We start from the raw sequence: 16,913 nt of genomic DNA, 5'->3' as shown, positions 1-16,913 counted from the left end.
CCCAACCATTTCGAATCCTACCGTACCTTCTCCGCTGTGCAATCTGGTTTCCGAGCTGGTCATGGGTGCACCTCAGCCATGCTCAAGGTACTAAACGATATCATAACCGCCATCGATAAAAGACAGTACTGTGCAGCCGTCTTCATCGACCTGGCCAAGGCTTTTGACTCTGTCAATCACCGTATTCTTATCGGCAGACTCAATTGCCTTGGTTTCTCAAATAACTGTCTCGCCTGGTTCACCAACTACTTCTCAGATAGAGTTCAGTGTGTCATATCGGAGGGCCTGTGGTCCGGACCTCTTGCAGTCTCTATGGGGGTACCACAGGGTTCAATTCTCAGGCCGACTCTTTTCTCTGTATATATCAACGATGTCGCTCTTGCTGTGGGTGATTCCCTGATCCACCTCTACGCAGACGACACCATTCTGTATACATCTGGCCCTTCTTTGGACACTGTGTTAACTAACCTCCAAACGAGCTTCAATGCCATACAACACTCCTTCTGTGGCCTCCAACTGCTTTTAAACGCTAGCAAAACCAATTGCATGCTTTTCAACCATTCCCTGCCCGCACCCGCCCGCCCGACTAGCATCACTACTCTGGACGCTTCTGACCTAGAATACGTGGACAACTACAAATACCTAGGTGTCTGGCTAGACTGTAAACTCTCCTTCCAGACTCATATCAAACATCTCCAATCCAAAATCAAATCTAGAATCGGCTTTGTATTTCGCAAAACAAAGCCTCCTTCACTCACGCCGCCAAACTTACCCTAGTAAAACTGACTATCCTACCGATCCTCGACTTCGGTGATGTCATCTACAAAATAGCTTCCAATACTATACTCAACAAATTGGATGTAGTCTATCACAGTGCCATCTGTTTTGTTACCAAAGCCCCTTATACCATCCACCACTGCAACCTGTATGCTCTAGTCGGTTGGTCCTCGCTACATATTCGTCGCCAGACCCACTGGCTCCAGGTCATCTATAAGTCTATACTAGGTAAAGCTCCGCCTTATCTCAGCTCACTGGTCACGATAACAACACCCACCCGTAACACGCGCTCCAGCAGGTATATCTCACTGGTAATCCCCAAAGCCAACACCTCCTTTGGCCGCCTTTCCTTCCAGTTCTCTGCTGCCAGTGACTGGAACGAATTGCAAAAATCGCTGAAGCTGGAGACTTACATTTCCCTCACTAACTTTAAACATCAGCTATCTGAGCAGCACTGCAGCTGTACATAGTCCATCTGTAAATAGCCCACCTGATCTACCTACCTCATTCCCATATTGTTTTTATTTACTTTGCTGCTCTTTTGCACACCAGTATCACTACTTACACACCATCATCTGCTCATCATCATCTGCTCATCTATCACTCCACTGTTAATCTACTAAATTGTAATTACTTTGCTACTATGGACTATTTATTGCCTTACCTCCTCATGCCATTTGCACACACTGTCTTTTGACTTTCTTTTTTTCTATTGTGTTATTGATTGTACGCTTGTTTATCCCATGTGTAACTCTGTGTTGTTGTTTGTGTCGCACTGCTTTGCTTTATCTTGGCCAGGTCGCAGTTGTAAATGAGAACTTGTTCTCAAATGGCCTACCTGGTTAAATAAAGGTGAAATAAATAAAATAAATAAAAGACACAATAGTGGAATTTGCGGTTTGCCTTCAAAATAAAAGTATATCTTTGAAAGTGATGCAGAAGGTTACAATTGGTGGAATCATGCCATATTTAGACTACCGTAATTTCCGGACTATTAAGCACACCTGAATATAAGCCGCACCCACTGATTTTTAAAAAAGTAGTATTTTGAACATAAATAAGCCGCAGGTGCCTACCGGTACATTGAAACAAATTAACTTTACATAGGCTTTAACGAAACACAGCTTGTAACAAAAATAAATAGGCTTTAATGAAACACGGCTTGTGTTTTTTGGAGAAAAAAAAATTGAAAGCGGGAAAAATCCATATATTAGCCGCGTCATTGTTTAAGCCGTGACGTTCAAAGCCTGGGGAAAAAGTTGCGGTTTATAGTCCGGAATTTACGCTAGATAACAAGGTTGGAATGTGAAGCAATGAAATGGGGTATCAGTCTACTCAGTGACACCCACAGAACACAACTGTGAAGAGTTTACACAAATATTAGCATTGTAGCTCCTATCGCGGGACTGTGACTGTGTGAAATCACCTCCCCAGTCAGCCTATTGCGTGTATTAACATTCATATTGCACTGTACAGCTTTACCTAAGGATTGGGGATCAATGAAATGGGGTAACAGCCTACTCAATACCCAAGATATTTTTTCCCAACATCCTCCTCAAAGTTATCAGACTCCAAAACATCCATGCACTATTGTTTTTCCTCTGGAATAGTGTTCAATACACATAGGTGACAATAAAGTCCCGCAATAAGCGCTACGATGTTAATGTTCTCTGGGTGTTACTGAGTAGACTGATACCCCATGTCATTGATCCACAATCCATAGGTAAGGCTGTACAGTGAAATAAGTAAGCTCCCAATGCAATTCTAAAGTATAATACATCCAGTGTGATTTCAACAGATTTTTGTCAAATTAACAAATTATAGTCTTTTGTTGATTTTATATAACAACATTCCAACCTCGTTTAGCATGATCTATTCAATTATGGCATAATTCTACTATTTGTATTCATTTGCATCACTGTCAATGACATACTTTCATTTTGAAGGCTAAACGCAAAGTCCACTATTGTGGCTAATCCTTATTGTGGCTAGCTACACATAGATGGGTCTGACCACCGTTAATCAAATAAGAACAGTCTTATAAATGAGGGTTATTTTAGATGATGACACCTAGCTATATAGTTAGCTAGCTAACCATAGCTACTGAAACAGATGATGTTGTTTTGCTCTGTTTTTGGGGAAGAACATTGTTTGCACCCATGAGCTAGCTAGCTTTGTTTTATGACCAGCACTGTAGGTGCACGAGACAACTTTACCAGCATCATAGCATACGTATCGATGAATCGTTGTGACATATGAAATACGAATGATTGTGTAATAAATGTGTAATAACTACGGAAAAAATTTATGAACCCGTTAAATTATTATGTGACATGCAGTCATATTCAGGTCCTGATTGGTCAACAAGCTTATTTAACACATCAAATAGTGTTATTTGACGTGTATCTTTTTTGACATGCAAAGACCCAAACGACGTTCCATAAAAATCCTGGTTGAGAATGAAACAAATGAACAACGAAACCGCAAGTAAGTGAAAGAAATAGATTTGATTATGTTTTACTGGTAATGGGGACATACGTCAATGCCAACAAAATAACTTTTTGGTCAGTGTGGTGTGTGTGTGTGTGTGTGTGTGTGTGTGTGTGTGTGTGTGTGTGTGTAACCTTTATTTAACTAGGCAAGTCAGTTAAGAACAAATTCTTATTTACAATGACGGCCTATCCCGGCAAAACCCGGACAACGCTGGGCCAATTGTGCGCCACCCTATGGGACTCCCAATCACGGCCGGATGTGATACAGACTGGATCCGAACCAGGGACTATAGTGATGCCTCTTGCACTGAGATGCAGTGCCTTAGACTGCTGCGTCCATGTGTGTGTGTTAACTATTTAACTGTACTAGAATGCTTAAAAGGCCGCTAAAATGTTAAATATCGGTATCGGGTTTTTTTAGGGGGCAAAGAAAATATTGGATATCGGTATCGGCCAAAAATACCTGCACGGCATCAGCCTTTTTTTTGTTATGTTTTATTTTGACTTTATTTTGTTTATCTTTCTATCCCCCGCCCAGAACCTCCACTACCACTTGTTTCCAAGTCCACATCCCGACCCTCAGCTTCCCTCAGCCCACCTGCTGCCTCTAACTCTGAATGCTCGGCTATGAAAAGCCAGCTGACATTTACTCCTGAGGTGCTGACCTGCTGTACCCTCTACAACCACTGTGATTATTTGACCCTGCTGGTCATCTATGAACGTTTGAACATCTTGAAGAACAATCTGGCCTTAATGGCCATGTACCCTTAAAATCTCCACCTGACACAGCCAGAGAGGACTGGCCACCCCTCAGAGCCTGGTTCCTCTCTAGGTTTCTTCCTAGGTTCTGGCCTTTCTAGGGAGTTTTTCCTAGCCACCGGGCTTCTACATCTGCATTGCTTGCTGTTTGGGGTTTTAAGCTAGGTTTCTGTATAAGCACTTTGTGACATCTGCTGATGTAAAAAGAGCTTTATAAATAAATGTGATTTGCACATTCTATACTCATAGTGCTATGGCTGTATATGTCTGAAGCAGCGTTGTAGCCCTGAAAGAATTGGGGACATATGAATGTTTTGTGGTGTCAGAGCCCGCTCACCTCAATGACATGCTTCTTGCTGGACTTGTCCTTGGAAGCCCATTCTATAGATCCTCCTCTCAGGTCCACAGTGAACTCTGGTTTAGACTGGCTTCCTCCAAACTACAAGGAGAGAGCAGAAACACACCACACCCATCAAGAGAGAGGCAACACACACACACGCACGCACGCACGCACACACGCACGCACACACACACACGTGACAATGGATCTTGTCAAACCCACTGGCAACCCATAGGGTTGTTGGTGAGGTATCAGGATACTGTTGTGTCTTAGAGAGTCATCCACTAGACTACAGCTGAATCACTGGGTTCAGTCTATAGGCTTGTGTCCCATATGGAATCCTATTCCCTATATCGTGACCAGAGCCTTATGGGGTAGTATAGTAGTGCACTATATAGGAAATCGGGTGCCATATGGCCATACACAAGCCTATGAAACCCACTTCCTACATGGAACCCACTGACTTGATTGTCTGACCCCTCACTATTTAAGGATGCCAACCTAAAGTAGTGTCTGACCTGGGGGGATGGGGGAGAGCGGGGGATGGGGGATGGGGGAGAGGGATGGGGGAGAGGAGGGATGAGGGATGGAGGGGAGAGAAGGGATGGAGGGGAGAGGAGGGAGGGATGGGGGAGAGGAGGGATGGGGAGAGGAGGAGGGATGGGGAGAGGAGGCTTGGGGGAGAGGAGGGATGAGGGGGAGGAGGGATGGGGGAGAGAGGAGGGATGGAGGGGAGAGGAGGGATGAGGGGGAGGAGGGATGGGGGAGAGAGGAGGGATGGAGGGGAGAGGAGGGATGAGGGAGAGGAGGGATGGGGGAGAGCGGGGATGGGGGGAGAGCGGGATGGAGGGGAGAGGAGGGATGGGGGAGAGGACGGATGGGGAGAGGAGGGATGGGGGAGAGCGGGATGGAGGGGAGGGGAGGGATGGGGGAGAGGAGGGATGGGGGAGAGGAGGGATGGGGAGAGGAGGAGGGATGGGGGAGAGGAGGGATGGGGGGAAGGAGGGATGGGGGGAGAGGAGGGATGGGGAGAGGAGGAGGGATGGGGAGAGGAGGAGGGATGGGGGAGAGGAGGGATGGGGGAGAGGAGGGATGGGGAGAGGAGGAGGGATGGGGGAGAGGAGGGATGGGGGGAGAGGAGGGATGGGGAGAGGAGGAGGGATGGGGAGAGGAGGAGGGATGGGGGAGAGGAGGGATGGGGGGGAAGGAGGGATGAGTCGGAGTCAGAGTCTTCTCTGGTCTCTCCTCCACCTGTTACAGGGTCTGAGATGCCGAAGCCTCCCACCATTAGCTCTGACAAATTGAAAACCCTAGTCATTGGCGACTCCATTACCCACAGCATTAGACTTAAAACCAATCATCCAGCAATCATACACTGTTTACCAGGGGGCAGGGCTAGCGACGTGAAGGCTAATCTGAAGATGGTGCTGGCTAAAGCTTAAACTGGCGAGTGTAGAGAGTATAGGGATATTGTTATCCACGTCGGCACCAACGATGTTAGGATGAAACAGTCAGAAGTCACCAAGCGCAACATAGCTTCAGCGTGTAAATCAGCTGGAAAGATGTCGGCACCGAGTAATTGTCTCTAGCCCCCTCCCAGTTAGGGGGAGTGATGAGCTCTACAGCAGAGTCTCACAACTCAATCGCTGGTTGAAAACTGTTTTCTGCCCCTCCCAAAAGATAGAATTTGTAGATAATTGACCCTCATTCTGGGACTCACCGACAAACAGGACCAAGCCTGGCCTGCTGAGGAGTGACGGACTCCATCCTAGCTGGAGGGGTGCTCTCATCTTATCTACGAACATAGACAGGGCTCTAACTCCTCTAGCTCCACAATGAAATAGGGTGCAAGTCAGGCAGAAGGCTGTTAGACAGCCTGCCAGCTTAGTGGAGTCTGCCACTAGCAGAGTCAGTGTAGTCAGCTCAGCTATCCCCATTGAGACCGTGTCTGTGCCTCGACCTAGGTTGGGCAAAACTAAACATGGCGGTGTTCGCCTTAGCAATCTCACTGGAATAAAGACCTCCTCCATTCCTGTCATTATTGACAGTGATTGTCATACCTCACATCTCAAAATAGGGCCACTTAATGTTAGATACCTCACTTCCAAGGCAGTTATAGTCAATGAACTAATCACTGATCATAATCTTGATGTGATTGGCCTGACTGAAACATGGCTTAAACCTGATGAATATTCTGTGTTAAATGAGGCCTCTCCTCCAGGTTACACTAGTGACCACATCCCCCGCGCATCCCGCAAAGGCGGAGGTGTTGCTAACATTTACGATAGCAAATTTCAATTTACAAAAAAAAAAAAAAGACTGGGTTTTCATCTTTTGAGCTTCTAGTCATGAAATCTATGCAGCCTACTCAATCACTTTTTATAGCTACTGTTTACAGGCCTCCTGGGCCATATACAGCGTTCCTCACTGAGTTCCCTGAATTCCTTTCGGATCTTGTAATCATGGCAGATAATATTCACATTTTTGGTGACTTTAATATTCACATGGAAAAGTCCACAGACCCACTCCAAAAGGCTTTTGGAGCCATCATCAACTCAGTGGGTTTTGTCCAACATGTCTCCGGACCTACTCACTGCCACAGTCATATTCAGGACCTAGTTTTGTCCCATGGAATAAATGTTGTGGATCTTAATGTTTTTCGTCATAACCCTGGACTATCGGACCACCATTTTATTACGTTTGCAATCGCAACAAATAATCTGCTCAGACCCCAACCAAGGATCATCAAAAGCCATGCTATAAATTCTCAGACAACCCAAAGATTCCTAGATGCCCTTCCAGACTCCCTCCACCTACCCAAGGACGTCAGAGTACAAAAAATCGGTTAACCACCTAACTGAGGAACTAAATTGAACCTTGCGTAATACCCTAGATGCAGTCGTACCCATGAAAACAAAACATTTGTCATAAGAAACTAGCTCCCTGGTATACAATCAGAAATACCAGAGCCCTGAAGGATACCAGAGCCCTGAAGGATACCAGAGCCCTGAAGGATACCAGAGCCCTGAAGTATACCATAGCCCTGAAGTATACCATAGCCCTGAAGTATACCAGGATACCAGAGCCCTGAAGGATATCAGAGCCCTGAAGGATACCAGAGCCCTGAAGGATACCAGAGCCCTGAAGGATACCAGAGCCCTGAAGGACACCAGAGCCCTGAAGTATACCATAGCCCTGAAGTATACCAGGATACCAGAGCCCTGAAGGATATCAGAGCCCTGAAGGATACCAGAGCCCTGAAGGATACCAGAGCCCTGAAGTATACCATAGCCCTGAAGTATACCAGGATACCAGAGCCCTGAAGGATACCAGAGCCCTGAAGGATACCAGAGCCCTGAAGGATACCAGAGCCCTGAAGTATACCATAGCCCTGAAGTATACCAGGATACCAGAGCCCTGAAGGATATCAGAGCCCTGAAGGATACCAGAGCCCTGAAGTATACCAGAGCCCTGAAGGATACCAGAGCCCTGAAGGATACCAGAGCCCTGAAGGATACCAGAGCCCTGAAGGATACCAGAGCCCTGAAGGATACCAGAGCCCTGAAGTATACCATAGCCCTGAAGTATACCAGGATACCATAGCCCTGAAGGATACCAGAGCCCTGAAGTATACCAGAGCCCTGAAGGATACCAGAGCCCTGAAGTATACCAGAGCCCTGAAGGACACCAGAGCCCTGAAGGATACCAGAGCCCTGAAGTATACCATAGCCCTGAAGTATACCAGTATACCATAGCCCTGAAGGATACCAGAGCCCTGAAGTATACCATAGCCCTGAAGTATACCAGAGCCCTGAAGTATACCAGAGCCCTGAAGGACACCAGAGCCCTGAAGGACACCAGAGCCCTGAAGGACACCAGAGCCCTGAAGGATACCAGACCCCTGAAGTATACCAGGATACCAGAGCCCTGAAGGACACCAGAGCCCTGAAGGACACCAGAGCCCTGAAGGACACCAGAGCCCTGAAGGACACCAGAGCCCTGAAGGACACCAGAGCCCTGAAGGATACCAGACCCCTGAAGTATACCAGGATACCAGAGCCCTGAAGGATACCAGAGCCCTGAAGCAAGCTTCCAGAAAATTGGAACGGAAATAGTGCTACACCAAACTGGAAGTCTTCCGACTAGCTTGGTATCGAAGAGCCCTCACTGCTGCTTGATCATCATATTTTTACAATTTAATTGAGGAGAATAAGAACAATCCTAAATGTAATTTTGATACAGTCGCAAAGCTAACTAAAAAGCAGCATTCCCCAAGAGAGGATGGCTTTCACTTCAGCAGTGATGAATTCATTAATGTCTTTGAGGAAAAGTTCATGATCATTAGAAAGCAAATACGGACTCCTCTTTAAATCTGCGCATTTCTCCAAAGCTCAGTTGTCCTGAGTCTGCACAACACTGCCAGGACCTAGGATCAAGGGAGACAAGTTTTTTAATACTATATCTCTTGACACATTGATGAAAATAGCCTTGGCCTCTAAACCTTCAAGCTGCATACTGGACCCTATTCCAACGGAACTACTGAAAGAGCTGCTTCCTGTGTTTGGCCCTCCTATGTTGAACATAATAAACGGCTCCCTATCCACCGGATGTGTACCAAACTCACTAAAAGTGGCAGCAATAAAGCCTCTCTTGAAAAAGCCAAACCTTGACCCAGAAAATATCAAAAACTAAATCGGCCTATATCGAATCGCACATTCCTCTCCAAAAAAATTGAAAAAGCTGTTGCGCAGCAACTCACTGCCTTCCTGAAGACAAATAATGTCATAAGGAAGTGGATGGCGGCACATGTTTACTTTTAAACTCGGACAAAACAGAGATGATAGTTCTAGGTCCCAAGAAACACTGAGATATTTTGTTGGATCTGATAACTAATCTTGATGGTTGTACAGTCGTCTCAAATAAAACTGAAGGACCTTGGCGTTACTCTGGACCCAGATCTCTCTTTTGACGAACATATCAAGAATATTTCAAGGACAGCTTTTTTTCATCTCCGTAACATTGCAAAAATCAGAAACTTCCTGTCCAAAAATGATGCAGAAAAATGAATCCATGCTTTTGTCACTTCTAGATTGGACTAATGCAATGCTCTACTTTCCGGCTACCCGGATAAAACACTAAATAAACTTCCGTTAATGCTAAACACGGTTGCTAGAATCTTGACTAGAACACTTAATCCAGTGACATCCAGTGCTAGCCTCTCTACACTGGCTTCCTGTTAAGGCTCAGGCTGATTTCAAGGTTTCACTGCTAACCTACAAAGCATTACATGGGCTTGCTCCTACCTATCTTTCCGATTTGGTCCTGCCGTACATACCTACACGTACGCTACGGTCACAAGACGCAGGCCTCCTTACTGTCCCTAGAATTTCTAAACAAACAGCTGGAGGCAGGGCTTTCTCCTATAGAGCTCCATTTTTATGGAATGGTCTGCCTATCCATATGAGAGACGCAGACTCGGTCTCAACCTTTAAATCTTTATTGAAGACTCATCTCTTCAGTAGGACCTATGACTGAGTGTAGTGTGGCCCAGTGGTGTGAAGGTGAACGCAAAGGCACTGGAGCGACGAACCGCCCTTGCTGTCTCTGCCTGGACGGTTCCCCTCTCTCCACTGGGATTCTCTGCCTCAAACCCTATTACGGGAGCTGAGTCACTGGCTTACTGGTGCTCTTCCATGCCATCCCTAGGATGGGTGTGTCACTTGAGTGGGTTGAGTCACTACCGTGATCTTCCTGTCCGGGTTGGATTGTGCCGTGGGGGAGATCTTCGTGGGCTGTACTCGGCCTTGCCTATAACCCCACCCGCAAAGCGGGTGGGGTTATATCCTGCCTGTTTGGCCCTGTCCGGAGGTTTCATTGGATGGGACCACAGTGTCTCCTGACCCCTCCTGTCTCAGCCTCCAGTATTTATGTTGCAATAGTTTGTGTGTCGGGGGGCTAGGGTCAGTCTGTTATATCTGGAGTATTTCTCCTGTCTTTTCCAGTGTCCTGTGTGAATTTAAGTATACTCTCTCTAATTCTCTCTCTCTAATTTTCTTTCTTTCTTTCTTTCTGAGGACCTGAGCCCTAGGACTATGCCTCAGGACTACCTGGCCTGATGACTCCTTGCTGTCCCCAGTCCACCTGGTCGTGCTGCTGCTCCCGTTTCAACTGTTCTGCCTGCGGCTATGGAACCCTGACCTGTTCACCGGACGTGCTACCTTGTCCCAGACCTGCTGTTTTCAACTCTCTAGAGACAGCAGGAGCGGTAGAGATACTCTGAATGATCGGCTATGAAAAGCCAACTGACATTTACTCCCGAGGTGCTGACCTGTTGCACCCTCGACAACCACTGTGATTATTATTATCTGACCCTGCTGGTCATCTATGAACGTTTGAACATCTTAGCCATGTTCTGTTATAATCTCCACCCAGCACTCAGAGCCTGGTTCCTCTCTAGGTTTCTTCCTAGGTTCTGGCCTTTCTAGGGAGTTTTTCCTAGCCACCATGCTTCTACATCTGCATTGCTTGCTGTTTGGGGTTTTAGGTTGGGTTTCTGTACAGCACTTTGTGACATCGGCTGATGTAAAAAGGGCTTTATAAAAACATTTGATTGATTGATTGATGGGGGAGAGGAAGGATGGAGAAATTGAGGAGAGGAGAGGCACCACTCAACCAGCTGGTCCCGCCCCCCTGGCCTTTAGCAAATAGCAGACACCACTCACCCAGCTGGTCCCACCCCCTTGGCCTTTAGCGAATATCAGCGAGGAGCCCTGGAGAACCGTCCAGGATGACGTCCAGTTCTTCCTGTAAACACACACAAATAACACACAGGCATAAACAACACACAGACATAAATAACACACAGACACAAATAACACACAGACTTAAATAACACACAGACACAAATAACACACAGACATAAATAACAGATAAATAACACACAGGCATAAACAACACACAGACATAAATAACACACAGACACAAATAACACACAGACTTAAATAACACACAGACACAAATAACACACAGACATAAATAACAGATAAATAACACACAGACACAAACACACAGACATAAATAACAGACGCATAACAGACATAAATAACAGACAAATAACATACGTACATAAATAACATAGACACAAATAACACACAGACACAAATAACGTACAGACATAAATAACATAGACATAAATAACATAGACATAAATAACATAGACATAAATAACATAGACATAAATAACATACAGACATAAATAACACACAGACATAAATAACATTGACATAAATAACACACAGGCACAAATAACAGATAAATAACACACAGACATAAATAACAGAGACATAAATAGCATACAGACATAAATAACAGAGACATAAATAACATACACATAAATAACATACACATAAATAACATACACATAAATAACACACAGACACAAATAACACACAGACACAAATAACACACTATAACGCCCTGGCCATAGAGAGGGGTTTTTGTTCATTATTTTGGTTAGGCCAGGGTGTTACATTGGGTGGGCGTTCTATGTTCATTTTTCTATGTTTTTGTATTTCTTTGTTTTGGGCCGTGTGTGGCTCCCAATCAGGCACAGCTGTAGTTTGTTGTTGCTGATTGGGAGTCACACATAAGTAGCCTGGTATTCCTTTGGGTTTTTGTGGGTGATTGTTTTCTGTTTAGTGTGTAACCGGACAGAACTGTTGCTGGTCGTTTTGTTTATTATATAGTGTTCATGCGATTCATTAAATCCTTTATGATGAACACATCCTCCGCTGCACCTTGGTCTCTTTCTGACGACGGCCGTTACACACACACACACACACACAATAACACACAGGCACAAATAACACACATACACAAATAACATAGACGTAAATAACAGATAAATAACATACAGACATAAATAACACAGACATAAATAACATAGACATAAATAACATACAGACATAAATAACACACAGACATTAATAACATACAGACATTAATAACACAGACATAAATAACATAGACATAAATAACGGACATAGCTCCATAAGTCATCTCACATGCTGAATCAACTACCACTTCATATACAGCCGGTCGGATATCACTCCCTACCCATTCCCTAGGCCATAACCCTTCAATGTTTCCAGATCTGCAAGGTGGAAGCAATATGGGGGGGTTCAACTTGAGACTGGCTGGTTGTGTTGCCCTGAAGGAGCAGTTTTTCTACAGGTGTTCTCATCCTGTTTCTATCCTAGTCCAGTACTACTCACCGTATTTTCTACAGGTGTTCTCATCCCATTTCTATCGTAGCTCAGTACAACTCACCCTACTTTCTGAGGGTGTTCTCATCCCGTTTCTATCCTAGCCCAGTACTACTCCCCGTACTTTCTGAGGGTGTTCTCATCCCGTTTCTATCCTAGCCCAGTACAACTCACCATACTTTCTGAGGGCGTTCTCATCCTGTTTCTATCCTAGCCCAGTACTACTCACCGTACTTTCTGAGGGTGTTCTCATCCTGTTTCTATCCTAGCCCAGTACTACTCCCCGTACTTTCTGAGGGTGTTCTCATCCTGTTTCTATCCTAGCCCAGTCCTACTCACCGTACTTTCTGAGGGCGTTCTCATCCCATTTCTATCCTAGCCCAGTACTACTCACCGTACTTTCTGAGGGTGTTCTCATCCTGTTTCTATCCTAGCCCAGTACAACTCACTATACTTTCTGAGGGTGTTCTCATCCTGTTTCTATCCTAGCCCAGTACAACTCACCGTACTTTCTGAGGGTGTTCTCATCCTGTTTCTATCCTAGCCCAGTACAACTCACCATACTTTCTGAGGGTGTTCTCATCCTGTTTCTATCCTAGCCCAGTACTACTCACCGTACTTTCTGAGGGTGTTCTCATCCTGTTTCTATCCTAGCCCAGTACAACTCACCGTACTTTCTGAGGGCGTTCTCATCCTGTTTCTATCCTAGCCCAGTACTACTCACCGTACTTTCTGAGGGTGTTCTCATCCTGTTTCTATCCTAGCCCAGTACAACTCACCGTACTTTCTGAGGGTGTTCTCATCCTGTTTCTATCCTAGCCCAGTACAACTCACCGTACTTTCTGAGGGTGTTCTCATCCTGTTTCTATCCTAGCCCAGTACAACTCACCGTACTTTCTGAGGGTGTTCTCATCCTGTTTCTATCCTAGCCCAGTCCTACTCACCGTACTTTCTGAGGGTGTTCACATCCTGTTTCTATCCTAGCCCAGTACTACTCACCGTACTTTCTGAGGGTGTTCTCATCCTGTTTCTATCCTAGCCCAGTACAACTCACCGTACTTTCTGAGGGCGTTCTCATCCCGTTTCTATCCTAGCCCAGTACAACTCACCATACTTTTTGAGGGCGTTCTTATCCCGTTTCTATCCTAGCCCAGTACAACTCACCGTACTTTCTGAGGGTGTTCTCATCCTGTTTCTATCCTAGCCCAGTACAACTCACCGTACTTTCTGAGGGTGTTCTCATCCTGTTTCTATCCTAGCCCAGTACAACTCACCGTACTTTCTGAGGGTGTTCTCATCCCGTTTCTATCCTAGCCCAGTACAACTCACCATACTTTCTGAGGGTGTTCTCATCCCGTTTCTATCCTAGCCCAGTACTACTCCCCGTACTTTCTGAGGGTGTTCTCATCCTGTTTCTATCCTAGCCCAGTACAACTCACCGTACTTTCTGAGGGTGTTCTCATCCCGTTTCTATCCTAGCCCAGTACAACTCACCATACTTTCTGAGGGTGTTCTCATCCCGTTTCTATCCTAGCCCAGTACTACTCCCCGTACTTTCTGAGGGTGTTGTCATCCCGTTTCTATCCTAGCCCAGTACAACTCACCATACTTTCTGAGGGCGTTCTCATCCTGTTTCTATCCTAGCCCAGTACTACTCACCATATTTTCTGAGGGTGTTCCCATCCCGTTTCTATCCTAGCCCAGTACTACTCCCCGTACTTTCTGAGGGTGTTCTCATCCTGTTTCTATCCTAGCCCAGTACAACTCACCGTACTTTCTTTCCATGCTCAGTGATCTTGGTCACGTTGAGAATACCACACTTCTCCGAAGGCTGCAGAGAAACAAAGAGAGAAATCATCATCACATGTAGACAGGGCCAGACACAACTGACAGGGAAAAAAGCAAGACAGTCTGTGTCACAAATGACACCACATTTCCTATATAGTGCACAACTTTTGACCAAAAGTAGTGCACTATGTAGGGAATAGGGTACCATATGGGACACAAACACAACAAAAACACCAAAAATACAGACGGATAGAAAAAGTAGCGTTATGGTAGAGCATCAGAAAGTAGCATTACGGTAGAGGGACAGAAAGTAGCGTTACGGTAGAGCGTCAGAAAGTAGCGTTACGGTAGAGCGTCAGAAAGTAGCGTTACGTAGAGGGACAGAAAGTAGCGTTACGGTAAAGCGTCAGAAAGTAGCGTCACGGTAGAGCGTCAGAAAGTAGCGTCACGGTAGAGCGTCAGGAAAGTAGCGTCACGGTAGAGCGACAGAAAGTAGCGTTACGGTAGAGCGACAGAAAGTAGCGTTACGGTAGAGCGTCAGAAAGTAGCGTTACGGTAGAGGGACAGAAAGTAGCGTTACGGTAGAGGGACAGAAAGTAGCGTTACGGTAAAGCGACAGAAAGTAGCGTTACGGTAGAGGGACAGAAAGTAGCGTTACGGTAGAGCGACAGAAAGTAGCGTTACGGTAAAGCGTCAGAAAGTAGCGTTACGGTAGAGGGACAGAAAGTAGCGTTACGGTAGAGCGACAGAAAGTAGCGTTACGGTAGAGGGACAGAAAGTAGCGTTACGGTAGAGGGACAGAAAGTAGCGTTACGGTAAAGCGACAGAAAGTAGCGTTACGGTAGAGGGACAGAAAGTAGCGTTACGGTAGAGCGACAGAAAGTAGCGTTACGGTAAAGCGTCAGAAAGTAGCGTTACGGTAAAGCGTCAGAAAGTAGCGTTACGGTAGAGGGACAGAAAGTAGCGTTACGGTAGAGCGACAGAAAGTAGCGTTACGGTAGAGTGACAGAAAGTAGCGTTACGGTAGAGTGACAGAAAGTAGCGTTACGGTAGAGCGACAGAAAGTAGCGTTACGGTAGAGCATCAGGAAGTAGCGTTACGGTAGAGGGACAGAAAGTAGCATTACGGTAGAGCGACAGAAAGTAGCGTTACGGTAGAGCGACAGAAAGTAGCGTTACGGTAGAGCGACAGAAAGTAGCGTTACGGTAGAGGGACAGAAAGTAGCGTTACGGTAGAGCGACAGAAAGTAGCGTTAAGGTAGAGCGACAGAAAGTAGCGTTACGGTAGAGGGACAGAAAGTAGCGTTACGGTAGAGCGTCAGAAAGTAGCGTTACGGTAGAGGGACAGAAAGTAGCGTTACGGTAGAGCGTCAGAAAGTAGCGTTACGGTAGAGCGTCAGAAAGTAGCGTTACGGTAGAGCATCAGGAAGTAGCGTTACGGTAGAGCGTCAGAAATATAAGCTTTAGTAAGACTGGCAACAAGCAGGAAAAACACAGCAGAACAACCCTTTCCCCACAGTTTGAATTGAAAAATAGATTTCCCCACAGCTGTCTGTGTTACTGTCATCATCACTGGGATCATCATCATCACCGTCATCATTATCATGACCGTCACCAGGATCATGACCGTCATCCGAATCATCACCGTCACCAGAATCATGACCGTCATCATTATCATGACGGTCACCAGGATCATGACCGTCATCATTATCATCAGTTCCAGTGCAGGGAGAAGAAACAGAGTCACCATTGAAGACAGCAACTGAATAAAGGCCAAAAAGCCTTGGTTGGTCGAAAAGTATGGAGGTCAGGAAGCCAGCCACGGTTCAGGGAAGGGGGAGAGGAGTACACAGAGAACAGAGGGAGGAGAAGGAGAGGGGGATACTAACAGAGGTAGGGGGCTTGGGGGACGAGGGGTCTGAAGAGTCAGAGTCTGGAGAGCCAGGGACCTTGGGGCCCAACGCACCATCCTAGTAATCAGAATGACAACAACACCGACTAATTACTACAGAGAATTGCAGAGACTGGGTTCAAATAATATTTAAAATCTTTAATATTTTTAGCGTTTGCTTCAGCCTGCCTGGAGTGTTTGATAGGCGGAGTTTGAACTTGTGCATCCATAACATTGATTCCATGGTGACAGGCAAGTTCAATCAAGCACAGAGAAAGTATTTGTAAAGATTTGAAATAGTATTTGAACCCAGGTCTGCAGAGACTACCATGGTTACCAGAGTAAAGCAACACATAACGAATGAGCGTCTACATGGACACCAAGAGTTGAGGAAATGGTTGGACGTTAATTAGTTATTCTTTTAAAATAACAATTAAACCATGCATGCAATGACAGGATATGACACATTTCAATGAATGAAGCTCAAATCACACTAGTGACAGAGGAAGGAGAGATTGATATCATCATGCTTGTATCACTACTAGATTTTAGATCACAAACAGGTTAAGGGCACGGCCATGAAAAGTGATCAATGGGCTATGA

At 45.6% G+C, this 16,913-nt stretch overlaps 1 protein-coding gene across 9 annotated transcripts in view; it reads right to left on the bottom strand.

Annotated features, from left to right (window-relative positions):
* LOC106569568 (rho GTPase-activating protein 12) overlaps positions 1 to 16,913 on the bottom strand; it is a 151,322-nt gene that overhangs the window by 15,686 nt on the left and 118,723 nt on the right. For 5 of the 9 annotated variants that reach the window (XM_045694399.1, XM_045694401.1, XM_045694400.1 and 2 more), the window contains 4 exons: positions 16,309 to 16,389; positions 14,402 to 14,463; positions 11,091 to 11,172; positions 4,366 to 4,467 (listed from right to left, as the gene is read on the bottom strand). In XM_045694399.1, the coding sequence (XP_045550355.1) occupies positions 4,366 to 4,467; positions 11,091 to 11,172; positions 14,402 to 14,463; positions 16,309 to 16,389 (327 nt within the window). The remainder of the gene's footprint in view (positions 1 to 4,365; positions 4,468 to 11,090; positions 11,173 to 14,401; positions 14,464 to 16,308; positions 16,390 to 16,913) is intronic. The other 4 variants (XM_045694402.1, XM_045694403.1, XM_045694405.1 and 1 more) reach the window with 1 other exon arrangement.

This window comes from Salmo salar, chromosome ssa14 (assembly GCF_905237065.1).
Source record: "Salmo salar chromosome ssa14, Ssal_v3.1, whole genome shotgun sequence".
Classification (NCBI taxonomy): Eukaryota; Metazoa; Chordata; class Actinopteri; order Salmoniformes; family Salmonidae; genus Salmo; species Salmo salar.
Note: the sequence above shows the minus strand (reverse complement) of the source record. Positions and strands in the feature narration are given on the sequence as shown.